The sequence below is a fragment of the Guyanagaster necrorhizus genome (genome assembly GCF_019112545.1).
Source record: "Guyanagaster necrorhizus MCA 3950 unplaced genomic scaffold BT62scaffold_1, whole genome shotgun sequence".
Taxonomy (NCBI): Eukaryota; Fungi; Basidiomycota; class Agaricomycetes; order Agaricales; family Physalacriaceae; genus Guyanagaster; species Guyanagaster necrorhizus.
This window is the reverse complement of record NW_025064880.1, coordinates 2,822,758-2,835,183: the sequence shown is the minus strand read 5'-3', so window position 1 is coordinate 2,835,183 and position 12,426 is coordinate 2,822,758. Positions and strand designations below refer to the sequence as shown.

At 48.1% G+C, this 12,426-nt stretch overlaps 5 protein-coding genes and 1 non-coding gene across 6 annotated transcripts; 4 read left to right on the top strand and 2 right to left on the bottom strand.

Annotated features, from left to right (window-relative positions):
* Positions 1 to 646: 646 nt before the first annotated feature.
* On the top strand, positions 647 to 1,459 carry BT62DRAFT_58129 (uncharacterized protein). Its single transcript, XM_043181500.1, has 5 exons — positions 647 to 897; positions 944 to 946; positions 1,003 to 1,160; positions 1,210 to 1,278; positions 1,336 to 1,459. Exons 1-5 carry the CDS (start codon positions 804 to 806, stop codon positions 1,366 to 1,368), a joined length of 357 nt encoding a protein of 118 aa, XP_043046789.1. The 5' UTR covers positions 647 to 803; the 3' UTR covers positions 1,369 to 1,459.
* Positions 1,460 to 2,239: 780 nt separating this feature from the next.
* On the top strand, positions 2,240 to 6,947 carry BT62DRAFT_999342 (uncharacterized protein; the record flags this gene model as incomplete). Its single annotated transcript, XM_043190793.1, has 18 exons — positions 2,240 to 2,362; positions 2,408 to 2,597; positions 2,668 to 2,787; positions 2,834 to 2,864; positions 2,913 to 3,046; positions 3,102 to 3,169; positions 3,226 to 3,335; positions 3,386 to 3,401; positions 3,460 to 3,539; positions 3,597 to 3,697; positions 3,746 to 3,900; positions 3,959 to 4,040; positions 4,100 to 4,141; positions 4,193 to 4,210; positions 4,261 to 4,336; positions 4,395 to 4,486; positions 4,535 to 4,689; positions 5,625 to 6,947. 18 exons carry the CDS (start codon positions 2,240 to 2,242, stop codon positions 6,945 to 6,947), a joined length of 2,916 nt encoding a protein of 971 aa, XP_043046788.1.
* Positions 6,948 to 7,155: 208 nt separating this feature from the next.
* BT62DRAFT_58039 (uncharacterized protein) lies at positions 7,156 to 8,047 on the bottom strand. Its single transcript, XM_043181490.1, has one exon. The coding sequence runs from the start codon at positions 7,839 to 7,841 to the stop codon at positions 7,365 to 7,367; it is 477 nt and encodes a 158-aa protein (XP_043046787.1). The 5' UTR covers positions 7,842 to 8,047; the 3' UTR covers positions 7,156 to 7,364.
* Positions 7,605 to 8,945, top strand: BT62DRAFT_57891 (uncharacterized protein). Its single transcript, XM_043181483.1, has 4 exons — positions 7,605 to 7,702; positions 7,756 to 8,055; positions 8,108 to 8,690; positions 8,744 to 8,945. The coding sequence occupies exons 2-3, from the start codon at positions 7,945 to 7,947 to the stop codon at positions 8,471 to 8,473; spliced, it is 477 nt and encodes a 158-aa protein (XP_043046786.1). The 5' UTR covers positions 7,605 to 7,702; positions 7,756 to 7,944; the 3' UTR covers positions 8,474 to 8,690; positions 8,744 to 8,945.
* Positions 8,946 to 10,450: 1,505 nt separating this feature from the next.
* Positions 10,451 to 10,971, bottom strand: BT62DRAFT_879709 (uncharacterized protein; the record flags this gene model as incomplete). The annotated part of the gene is made up of 2 exons (XM_043182599.1): positions 10,451 to 10,670; positions 10,724 to 10,971. The coding sequence occupies 2 exons, from the start codon at positions 10,969 to 10,971 to the stop codon at positions 10,451 to 10,453; spliced, it is 468 nt and encodes a 155-aa protein (XP_043046785.1).
* Positions 10,972 to 11,936: 965 nt separating this feature from the next.
* Positions 11,937 to 12,037, top strand: BT62DRAFT_t12. Its single transcript has one exon. It is a non-coding gene; the product is annotated as a tRNA-Met (tRNA).
* The last annotated feature ends 389 nt before the right edge of the window (positions 12,038 to 12,426 follow it).

Sequence of the window (12,426 nt, the reverse complement as noted above, 5' to 3'; positions counted from 1 at the left end):
TATTAGTCTCATGGCATCTAGAACTAAAGTCGAGTTGATTATAGGTACATACCTGGTAGACATGAATATAGCCGTATATACCACTGTCACGGCTGTAATTATACGGTCCGAAACCGTCAGTGTCCTGACCATAACGGTTACGGACGGTGCGCAGCCCTATATCCACTGGCACCGTACGCTTAGTTCTGTCAGCGTAACTTCGAAAGTTCGCTCTGAGATCTTTACATCAGTACAGCTTTGGATAGAGAAAGCGGAAGATGTCGTATATCCTCATCACTTCAAAGACGCCGAGACATACAAAATTTATTTTTATAACTCTCGAGTCATATACCACATGCAGGTCATATGAACACTCCTTCGCAACTTCTTACCCTTGTTCTATTCATTGCCGAGCGGCGAACAAGCAGGGCCGATTCTATCCGATAGGCTGTAGGAGTCATCGGCACCTCGGCTATCCACGATATAAAAGGACGTGTCCTTTCATTTGATCGAACGTAGGATCGCCTTCCTAACAACCATCTACATCTATTCTACTCTACATTTTCTGTGAACATGACGTTTCCACGAACGGCACCTGGCCACCGAGGAGGATCTCCACATCAGCGTGGAGGGCCTCTTCGAGGGCCAGTTGGCGTGCGAGGTGGAGGAGCCGCTGGGGGACAAGGCGGTCCCAGCGTCTCCGTCCCATGTAAGTTCTGCGATGTCTAGAAAGAAAAATCCATTATTGTTCTTCAATTCCTTATTGTTTGATTTTTTAAGCTGCCATAGAGGCTATCGGTGTACGTCTTCCAAGATCCGGGAGTATGGGTGGAGGAGTCGCTGGGCGGCGTCCAGGATTCGGGACCGTGGGAAGGGGAACTCGCTGGGATCTGAACATTCCGGTTTATCATTACGATGGTAAATTTTTTCTCTCTTTCTATCACGGTGGCTTACATGTTTCTAGTTGGTTCGTATCTTCAAGACGTATCATCAAATCTATAGAATGACCTTTGATTTCTCTAGCGATGGAGAAGGAACATGAGGAGACTTTCAACTTACGGCTGATCGAGGCATTGCAAGCCCAGTATCGCGGTGTATTCACCAGAGCAGCTGTTTATGATGGCCAGAAGAATTTGTATACTCGCTACAAGCTAGATTTTGGTGCCGGGAATTCTCGCCAGGTACGTTTCTTGATCTGTCAAATTGTACGATTTATCTTAACGAACGCAGTTCAACGTGACTATGGTTGAAGGGACTCGAGCATCTAATTTCGAGGTTACCATTACAGAAAAACATGGGGTAACCTTTATTCATCTATTCAGTAAGATAAGAACTGATTGTCCATGAATTGCTTAGGAAAGTGAGATGAACGAACGTAATCAGAACTGAGGAAGTAAATAAACAAAGGCTCGTAGATACCATTGGGATATCGCACGGATACCATACATACCGAAATATTTTAATCCTCTCACCACTTTGAAGTTTGAGTTTGAGCAGTCAATTTATAATAGCGGGATGTACGAAGTTGAGGTGAAGAAAAGAACTTGAAGGTGCGAACAAAACTAGTTTTGATGATGTCATCAGTGTTTCGATGTCTAGCATACGAGTCTGCTTGCGTGCCTCAAAATCTTTCAGCGCTACTTGCCTGTTGTTCTTACGCTTACCACTGCGACAATCTCTGATGTCCATGTTTATGCTATGCCTTCTGTTGAAGGTGTTCATATTCGCTTACTCGGTTCTCCGCGCACTGAACACCGAGTAACTGATAGATGGTGCCAGACGAATGGTGGCGTGGGTATCTTCACCTTTACCTTTGCTTTCTGTGCTTTTGTCCTTGACCAATCCGATACCAGAGATGTTGGTCTATCGGACAGGCACCTAGTGCTCCATTACTAAGCGGCTTGCGTCCGCCCATACTTCCTCTCAGCATGATAGGAAACTTGGGGGACTGCTGCATCTGATCAGACACGCACGAGAAGACGAAGGGCTTCTCTTCTATATGGACGGCATGCCCTTCCTTTTTTCCGGACCGCAGCACCTCATTAGCATTATTTCTCCGTCCTGATATCACATGTAACCTCATGTTATATGTGCACAGGCGCCGCTTTCCAATGTCGGATATATTTTTGCCTCGTGGTGATACTTTATGTACTCTTAGTCCTGTCACTCGGAGAAAGCGGAAGATGTCGTATATCCTCATCACTTCAAAGACGCCGAGACATACAAAATTTATTTTTATAACTCTTAAGTCATATACCACATGCAGATCATACGGACACTCCTACGCATCTTCTTACCCTTGTTCTATTCATTGTCAAGCGGCGAACAAGCGACAGGGCCGATTCTATCCGATAGGCTGCAGGAAGTCATCGGCATCTCGGCTGTCTACAATATAAATGGCCGTGTCCTTTCATTTGGTTGATTGTAGGATCGCCTTCCTAATAACCATCTATCTCTATTCTACTCTACATTTTCTGTGAACATGACGTTTCCGCGAACGGCATCTAGCCACCGAGGAGGATCTCCCCAGCAGCATGGAGGTCCTCTTCGAGGGCGAGTTGGCGCGCGAGGTGGAGGAGTCGCTGGGGGACAAGGCGGTCCCAGCGTCTCTGTTCCATGTAAGTTCTGCGATGTCTAGAAAGAAAAATATATCATTGTTCTTCAATTCCTTGTCGTTTGATTTTTAAGCTCCTGTAGAGGCTATCGGTGTACGTCGTCCTGGATCTGGAACTGCGGGGAGGGAAAGTATTGTTCGTGTCGATGCATGTGAGATGAACGTCTCCAACATCGCGGAATATAACTACGATGGTAAGATTTCTCCCTTTCTCCGTCGCAGTGGCTTACACGGTTTTAGGTGGTGTAAATGTTGTGCACGATTGGAACCGGTAACCACCAATTTTTAACCAACGGTCGCATGATCTGACATTTTTAAGGGTTCGCAGGACAGCTTACAGGCCGATGCCTCTCAGAGCTTGGATCGTTATGATATTCGTTCCACAGGACCGCTTCAGTCCAGATGACGTGCAAAGGGCTATATCAAGCCTAGTTCAAGGATGCGAACTCATCCGTGGGTCGTTCTCCTAGCCCTCAACATGTCTTTGTGTTCTGACTGATCCTTCCAGGCATGACGGTGCAAGACAAGCAACCATTCTTTGTCTACAAGGATCCCCAGAGTCTGCTTGCTGAAAAGGTTTGTCGATTGTTGTTATATTTTGTTGAAACTCTAGCCAATAATAACTTTTACAGTCTATCTCTGATGCCGTATCGCAAGTTAGAGATGAGCGCAAAATAACACCCACATTGATTGTCTGTATCCTTCCTGAGGGGAACACTGACTTGTATATGACAATCGAATAGTGAGTCTCGTTATGATTTTAAGGAGTATTAATGAACGGCGTACTATCAGCTGTTGCGATGTGAAGGTTGGTAGACCACACCATTTCTTTGCCTGTTATTCTTCCTCACCGCCTTTGTTCACAGCTAGGCGTAGCCAATCACTGTCTCCGGGTCGACAAATGTAAAACTACCAGACTGCAATACTGGGCGAACGTTGCACTAAAGTAAGTTATATCTTCTCTTCAATAATCGAACGAGGAGACTGAGCGAGCCTGCCATAGGATCAATGCTAGTCTAGAAGACCATGTAAATATAACCCCGGATCCGAGTCGGAGGTCAGGGCTTATTATTTCTGACTTCAGACGGGAAACCATTGTCATGGGTAAGTCATTATCGGGATTCCTCATAGCGTAGCTGATAGTGGATACAGGCGCAGACGTCATGTACCTGGCTCCGGGTGGTCAATCACCCTCGTACGCCATGGTGATGATAGAAAATATGGATTATGATATCACCCGGTATAAATTCAAAATCAAATGTCAATCCGGTCGGCAGGAGATAGAGGATCTGCGCACAATGACGAAGGTCTGATTACTTTATGTGTGCCTGTTAATATTATGGATTATTTGATGTGATGCAACAGGATCTTCTTATGTCGTATATGAAGTATGGAACTGATGGTGTGAGCGTCACGACGCTTCCAAAGCGCCTGATATTCTTCAGAGGTAAGTAGGTCATTCAGTAATAGTCGTCTTTCTTCTTGACAGTACTAATGTGCCTGTAGCTGGTTTATCTGAGGGTGAATTTCAACGTGTTTTGGACCTGGGTAAGTTGTTGGTGTTTGCATAATGAGGTCTCTCTTATGGTCTTCGGGTAGAACTTCCTCTGCTTCAAGGTGCTTTATCTTCTCGTCCTCACCGTGTGTCCTCGTTCTTACAACCTTAGTTGCATGTGTTGACGCCGGGCTTTTTCCGCGTCCAAAAATCATGTTCATCGCTGTCAAAGAACCTTCTCATATGAGGTTTGCTTTCTTTTCTTTCCTATTTAACAGCAATTGTTGATGCTCGCGCTCTCTACAGTGAAGATGTGATCCAATCTCTGGTTCGTACCCTCTGTTTTGCCCGCGCCAGCCCGACAACTTCGGTGTCTATCCCTAGTACACCTGTCTATCGTGTGTAATTTCTGTCTCTGCAGTCCACTTTGCTTACATTTTTGGTAGATGCACATATTGGATACAGTCGGGTGAAGACACTCTATGACTCCCAGGGCACATCAGGGTCACTTATGTCCGGGGGGGGGGGGGTTTACAAACCCGAGAAGAGGCGGCACCGAAGACAGCATCATGATGTTCAGGCAAGGCGCATGTTTTTAACGGTGAGTATTGCTCCGTTATAAATGGACTACCAATGAGGTTGACGATGTCGTCCTTAGTAATCTTCAAGTACTGACATTACATCTCGTATCTTCATCGTCATGATTTCTGCCGTACTAAATACTTCTCACTGATCCGATCTGTTTGCATTCTCTTTTTCGTCGTTGTCTTGTTAGCTGTCCTTCTGTTTTGCTATGAAATGAAATGCCGTTTTTTAACTTTGCATGCAAAGGCGGATTGAAGAATTCATTGCGGCTGTGTTTTTAGTCAAACTTTCAATAGTTTTACCTCATGATGTCCAGCTTTAAGCTTTTGTCCAAGCCAGGGACTAGACTTGCTTGAGTGCCCTTTTAACCGTAATCATATTTTGTCTGTCTTTTTGTTATCCTGGGCCACCTGCTCTTTGAGAATTTATGTCTTCTGGTGAACTGGCCCGTACGCTTCGGCAGATGAGTACGTCCTAGAGTCTCGTTCGAAAAGCATACACCAGTCTCCCTGCCATCAGGCCAAAAGCGGTATAAGTAATAATTAGGTAGGCCGCAAGCTGAACGACGACCACGAAAACGTGGCAATAATTAAGGCTCCCCCCTCTTCCACCCAGACTTGGACCAAGTTTCGACAGTCGATGTCGATAACCACTCTGACCAGTGGTGATTGACGGACCGGCATCCCGGGCCGTGGGTACTAATCGGTAATGTTTGTCAAATTTCGCTTCTTCGCTTCCACCCTCACCATACCCTAGTGCAAAACAGTAAGTTCTCAACTCCCGCTCGTGTTCTTGACTGAAGTCGCATTAAAACTACTACAGAATACCTTAATTCTCACTCAGGTGTGATAGAGCTGCAATGGGAGCAGTAGATACAGAGACTGGCTGCCAGTGGGTGCGTGAGCGTAGAGCTTATTCGCGAGTTGTTTTCTAATTGTGCTCTGCACATAGACAGAAAAGCCACCATGCAAGAAGCTGCGACTCGATGGGACCTCCTTTTCGCAAAATATTACCCTAATACCCCCACCTATCGACCGCCTTCCTACCGAACTTCTCCTCACCATTTTCTCCAATCTTTTTCCAGCAATATGGAGACACGTAACGCCGATTCGTCTCTCACTTGTATGCTCTCGCTGGCGCGCTATCGTCTTCGCCTCACCCAATCTCTGGTCGTCCATCTTCATTGGACGCTGGTGCGATACCGAAATCATTGGCGCCTATCTTACCCGTTCTGGTAGCAGGGTGTTGGACATTTCTATGCATGTTCCCAGCGCAGAAACTTTCATGAACGAGTGCTTCCAAAAGCCCATCGAACTATGCGTGGAACACGCCGCTCGGTGGCGGTCGCTCGACGTGACCATCCCCTTCTCTGGATTCCTCTCCATGACTCGACAGGGTAGATTGGACCTCCCCTTGCTCGAATCTCTTACCATCGGCTCATGCTGGAGCGTCAACGACTTGTCAGACTTGGACGAAGCGTCACGGCTCATCCGACGAGCACCCAAACTGCGCCATGTCCGTTTCAGAGGATCCGTGCACGAGAACTATTCCTCACCCTCTGCCCTTCCGTGGAAGCAGCTCACGAGCGTGAGCTACTTGAACTGCCATAGCCCCCTCATATTGGACCACCTCGCGTATCTCGAGAACGTGGAGAGTATGACGATCAAGGCGCCGATGTGCCACCACGCGCATATTGGGGATAATATCACTTCGCCGCTGCGTGTGCTTTCCCTACAAACCATATACAACTCGCATTTCCTCTCGGGAATTCTTGACGCCACCAAACTCTCTCTTCCCGACTTGACGGAGCTGAATATCACGCAGAGTGCCAAGACGGTGCCGTCTGTTGTTTCGCCGTTCATTCGGGGCTTGACGCGGCTGACGTTGGTCGATAACACGACGTTTGGCGATGCTGCGGTCATCGCGCTCCTAGAGAATACGCCAGATTTGGAGGAGTTTGTGTTGCGGGAGAGCAAGGGGCATTCGATATCGTGCGTGACGGCGAAACTCCTCGCGTTCATGTCAAAGAGGTCTGCCGTGCGGAAGCTGACGTCCATCGAGATGATGATGAACCCGCCTGTCCGTGAAGACTTGCTGTTGGGCATGATCCAGTGTCGGGCAACATTGGAGGCGTTGGTATCCGTCGAGATTGGGATTGCGAAAGGATGTTTTATGGGGGAGACGATGGTGTCGCTCGGGGAGTGTTTCTATGGGTTTTCGGTCAAAAGTCTTGATAACGCATTCTTGCTCAGTCGCCAACGGGCTGCTTTGTGACTTGGATACCAGTACCGAATTGATTGAATATGTGGTCCAAAAGCGAGTCCCAGTCCGACAGCACCGCACCTGGTCGGACACTGACAATTTGCAAAAAATAAAAACCACTTCTGGGAGTCCTCTGGAGCATGGGCGGCAACTGGATTTGAACCAATTTCACTAGGATTATTCTGTTCAGCCGAACACGCCCGTTATCTTGTCGACATTGAGCGAATGTTCCATTCCGAGACGCAGCCTCGACTTCGATATGCTCAAGATAAAGCATAACCAAAACCAAGGAAGATGCAAGTAACCATGGAAGTATTCTTGCTCAGGCGATGGATGGGCCTGCTTGTGAATGTGGTAACTAAGCAGTACTCCTGGGCCCATCCCTGAGTCGTCCTGGACACGAACTGGAGTTGGAGCCCGACCTAATTGTTATTTGATAAGAAAGCCTGACAAGGTCCCCGCTCTCGGTAGATTATTGGCCGTCCTTGCGCCTGGAGACTTATCGTGAACAAGAACAGTGTACTCGAGGTCTCGGGCCCAGGGATCTAAATTTCTGAAATCAACCTCCCCCCCCCTCCCTCCTCTTCCAAGGACCCCAACATTCACGAATGGGCTCTGCGCGCTTCCTGCTGCTATATCCGGTACTCGGAGGGTCCGTTCTGGTAGTGCCACCACGTTTGGACTGAAATCCGTAATATCTAGGACCGTACGGGTCCGGGGTTTTCTCTTCGGATGAGAGCACCGGTCGAGTATTGGTACTACAAGTAGTGCGTTGGAAAGTTGAATTATAGAGACAACTGACTCACATGTGGTCCGACAGAGAATCAAGAGACGGCGATTTACATAAAAAGACGCTCGTTTTTCAATATGATTGGCGGCAACCAGGATCGAACACGGCCATCTCATATGGGCTTGGGCAGTCGAGGGGTTGGCTTCAAATGTGTTGGACTGAGCAATATCACAAAATTGTTTGCTTGACCGGACATATCGATCCGATGACCCTGCCGTGATGGCACAACGTTGGGCGCCAGCCGTCGAGCGTCTGTACTCCGGTGTAGATATACGTCCAATGGACTACTTTTCAGCCCTTGCTAGGGCACAAAGGTACCAAGTTTCATGGGTGCGGTGGTCTCCTAGGCATTAAACAGCACATGGTACTTATAACATCGCAGAAACCTCCATTACCATCGGAGACGTCACTATATAAGCTTTTACCCTTCACGCCAGACCTGAAAATACGAGTATGGGACCCCAAAGTCTCGCAAGCAAGCTGGAACTCGACAAGTCTGTACGGACTCGATTTCGTGGGCCTCGACGGCAAACCCCAGCACGTCGGAAACATGGTTCAAGCAATAATTGGTAGGAGGGTCCTTGCTGGGCCAGAAGTAGAGGGGGATGTGTTGGTCGCAATCGACGATATCGGCCTTCCGTCGCAGGCTCCAGAGATATTTGGGATCTGCGCCAAAATGCCATATGACCTTTGGCACAAAGGACACTTTGTAGGGTCTTATACGTTCACGTTTGACTTGCTCGAGTAGCGTCATGATGATGGAAGACTGGAAACGCCTTCGGGAAGGAATATGATCAACATACCACCAACAGCTCTAAATCTCAAGATAAGGTTCTCGGTAAATGTATTGGCATTGACATCAGAACCTGCAACAGAGTTGAATAGTAGGCCGCCGCATCGTTGAAGTCCAATCCATTATAAGCCAACATTGACTAAAGACCTGCACAACGCCCACAGGGATCCTCGTATGCGATACCATGTTCTGAGAAATTCAAAGTAGGTCTAACAGAAAAAATAGGAAGATTATAACACAACTTGTAGAAAATATTTACCAGCATGTGCGAACCGTGTTGCAGACGTCGATGCGAATGAGGTTTGGCTGTCCTGCAGTAATACCTCAGGTTGCCCAAACCTCTACTGATAGATTGGAGCACCGAAAATTCCAGCCAAAGTGAAGCCCTGGCATGGGAGCAGAGGATGCGGCAAGTCGCGTTCGTCACAGACTCAGACCGTCCAATGCCGGGCTATTCTCCGATAGGTAGATAGGTAGGTCGGTGCCAAAGGGTCATTTTAATTGTCGCAATGTACATGGCCAGGTGAGCAAATCTTCAGCAGTAACAAGACCATACCTCATCAAATCTTGCAGTATTCGTTTCGAGCTATTACTTTTAAGTAGCTCAAGATTCTGGATAATACCCTATGAGTCTTTGGCCAAATTGACTGTCCCACCCTAGTCAACAATCCAGACAATGGGCCCGCCTGGGAGTCAACCTAGATTTAAATTCGGACAATACTTGACTTTTAGGCCTGGAGAACATCCCCCCCCCTCCCCCCCTTTCCCTTCCTCCCCCAAGATTTCGAAAATCTGTGATCAAGCCTTCTAGGGCATTGGCATTATCCGAGGTCCTTATAGCTCCTACTTAGAAAATTGGTGGAGCTCAGTGGCTCTTGTTCCAGCTATACAGAAGATGTCGTACGGTTTTACCAAACGCAATTCTCCTACCCCTACCCGGGCGAACTTCTCATCAATATTTCGGCCCTGCCAGACACGGTTCTTCGTTCATGTAGCCAAGAGCGACTTATCCCCGAAAGCTTCTCAAGTTCGCATCCACACTTTGAGATGGAGAGCTAGATTTGATTTATTTATTTCCCTCTTTCATGCGACCTCGTACGAGGGAAGAGATCTTGTGAAGGGGGAGACAATGCGCGGGGGGGGGGGGGCCGGGAATGCGAAACTCGGATCCCTTCATTTGAAAGCGCACTAAGCCATGCGTATCTCAGACCGAATGATGTTCAACGGGACCGAAGGAAGCTCTTGACATGTCTACACACGCCGCATCATTACACACCGGTATCCAAGTAAATGACACCACCTGAATACATCCACGTCGAGCCATAATTCAAACAGAGAAGCCAACATACAAGTCCAATCGTCACCGAACCCGAACCCTACAACATAGTAATTGGAAATAACACAGGTGGGGGTGAATGATAAAATGACAACACAAAGTAGGAAATGACAGCGTTTGACAATGACAAGCAGAGGGCAGTAGCTATGGTATCATATGTACGATGCGGCGGTACACAAGTGTTTTTTCGGGTACAAGATGAGCGTCGGAGATGGTATGGATGTAAGTAAGTGTCCAATAAATATACTGAACGTTCGTAAGCGGAGTGTTAGGATGTAAGGGAGGGGAGGAACGTAATGCAACCGAGTCCCGGAACAGAAAAACTAGAGAGCAACGGCCCATCCGAGCACGGCAGCCAAGATACCAGCGCCTCCAACCTGGAGCGTCGAAGCGGCATTGGAGCTCGAGGAAGCAGAGGAAGAGGAAGAAGAGCTCGATCCAGAAGAGGAAGCTGCTCTGGTGGATGTCGCCGACCTTGTGGAAGAAGATCTGAACAAAGTTGACAGTTAGTGAATTGTGTCCCGCAAGGTTCCGAATAAGAGAAGTTTAAACAATAGGCTCCGATTTTGAAAAGATATGCGAAGAAAAAAAGGCACTTACACTGTCACAGTGACCGAGCCAGATACACTGAGAGAGGCCGAAGCGGTGGCCGTTGAAGCTACCGAAGCTGTCGAAGCTGCCGAGCCCGTTGCAGTCGTGGCGGCGACCGTCGAAGCAGCAGATCCAGAGGCAGCGCTCGCGATTGAGAAATCGCTGGTCTCCGCGTAAATTTGGCTGTTATTCTCAATGTTCACAAACTGTATTGTGAAGCCGCTCCTACAAACGTAAATGAGCTTCACACGGAAATACACGAGCCAATCGCCGCTTACCCAGCATTGACCTCAGGCAGTTCCACCGTGATTGTGTTCAGGCTAGTGTTGACGTTGTTCGCGATGGCGAACTGGCTGTTGAAGTCGACGTTGGAGAGTTCGATGAGGAAGGTGGATGGGTCGCTGGTGGTGGAAGACCATGTGATGGTGAGGTTCCCGCCAGAGGTTACTGTCGTGGAAGGGTTGTTAACAGTGAGAGAGAGAGCCGACAAGGGCAGGAGAGCAAGGGCGAAGATGGAGGCGAGCATTACGACTGGGGAGCACCACGACGGCAACAACAAGAAGGGAAGAGCACAAAGGGTGGAAAGCGGGGAAATTTTCCAATACGAAACTATTTGAACCCAAGGCCACGTGGTATACCCATGCTTCTCTTTTCCTTTTTTGTTCCAGAGTTCCGCCAGCACGGTGTCTTGCTGTCAGTCCAGAAGAAGCAGGAGAATCCTAGGGGAAAAAATGGGAGATTGGGTGGTTACCGGGTCGAGGCCTCTTTGCAGGCGCTGTCTGTCTTGCAAAATCCTGGGGGAATTCGAAGTGCCAAGCGGTGGTGGGAAGCGAGAGCTGGCAGCATCATGATTTTTTTGATGAAAGTTGGGAACAAGGAGGCGGGAAGGAAGGACAAGCGGTGGCTGTACGGTATCTTCCGCAGCCTGGACTCACGTCATGAATGAACATTAATTCATTTATTAGTGGTACGTTCCTTCGTTTTCTGGTTTGTCTGACCATAGATTGACGTTGTTTTACGGTATTCAGAGGGATAGGATGAAATTAAAACCGTAATTCGTGTTGTTCTTTTACCAAATCTGATTCCTTTTCCTTATCTTCAGTTGCAGCAATATCAACATCAGATGACGTTTCCCGAACGTTTGAGCGACCCGCCTTCCCACAACCGTGCGATCAGCTCATGAAAAACACCCTGCAGTGGTCTGTGTTTCATCTCCACGTCGTCATTTCTAGTTTGAATGACGCCACGGATGGGCCGCCGTACACCCTGCGTGGCAGTACTTCCGTGCGGAATTCGTAAGGCTGCAAGTGTTAATTCATGGGGAAAGTATTATTTTTCTTGTTGTCCGTCTACTTATTTCCTATGCACTTCTTTCACAGGATGATAATGTCAATCTCGAGCCGGCGCCGCCACTAGATGACAACACACACACGCCTTTTGGTGGGCTCTTACGTATTTCAACACTTAGCATGGCTGTATCGATAGAATCATAGCAGCATGGCGCAGTGGTAGCGCGCGGGGCCCATATATCGATGTATCGATGCAATGGTTGTTTAACCCCGAGGTCACTTGATCGAAACAAGTTGCTGCTAGTTGTCCGTTAGCATTACACTGTTTTTTTCGTGGGCCGTGGCAACTCGGTCGCGCTGGGAAAACTCGATTTTGCCCCTGCCTGTCTCACAATACCTCGTATCTCACACTGGAGGGCCTGTTACGCATAACCGTCATCGCCGTGGCACATCGATGTCTTTTCTGTCTATTTTCTGTCTATTAAGCAGGGGGATTGATATCATCGAAGTCGGCGTACCACTTCACAATACGGGATATCGACGTACGTTCCAAACTTCCCTCTTCCTATGCCACAGCCTAATATATCATTCTGGTGCATCCTCCTTCGAAGGGAAACTCTGCCACTCACGCGTGTTTCATAGCAAGACACGTCAGGATGTTTTGTAGACGGCGCTCCTGTCTATACAGTCCG

Bases quoted from the DNA above. Each gene is read 5' to 3' on its own strand.
- BT62DRAFT_58129 (XM_043181500.1), top strand. From the start codon at position 804: ATGGGTGGAGGAGTCGCTGGGCGGCGTCCAGGATTCGGGACCGTGGGA. The intron at 1,161-1,209 runs GTACGTTTCTTG...TAACGAACGCAG, and splicing joins GTGCCGGGAATTCTCGCCAG to TTCAACGTGACTATGGTTGA. The intron at 1,279-1,335 runs GTAACCTTTATT...TGAATTGCTTAG, and splicing joins CCATTACAGAAAAACATGGG to GAAAGTGAGATGAACGAACG.
- BT62DRAFT_58039 (XM_043181490.1), bottom strand. From the start codon at position 7,841: ATGAGATGGCCGTGTTCGATCCTGGTTGCCGCCAATCATATTGAAAAA.
- BT62DRAFT_57891 (XM_043181483.1), top strand. From the start codon at position 7,945: ATGGCACAACGTTGGGCGCCAGCCGTCGAGCGTCTGTACTCCGGTGTA. The intron at 8,056-8,107 runs GTGCGGTGGTCT...ATAACATCGCAG, and splicing joins AAAGGTACCAAGTTTCATGG to AAACCTCCATTACCATCGGA.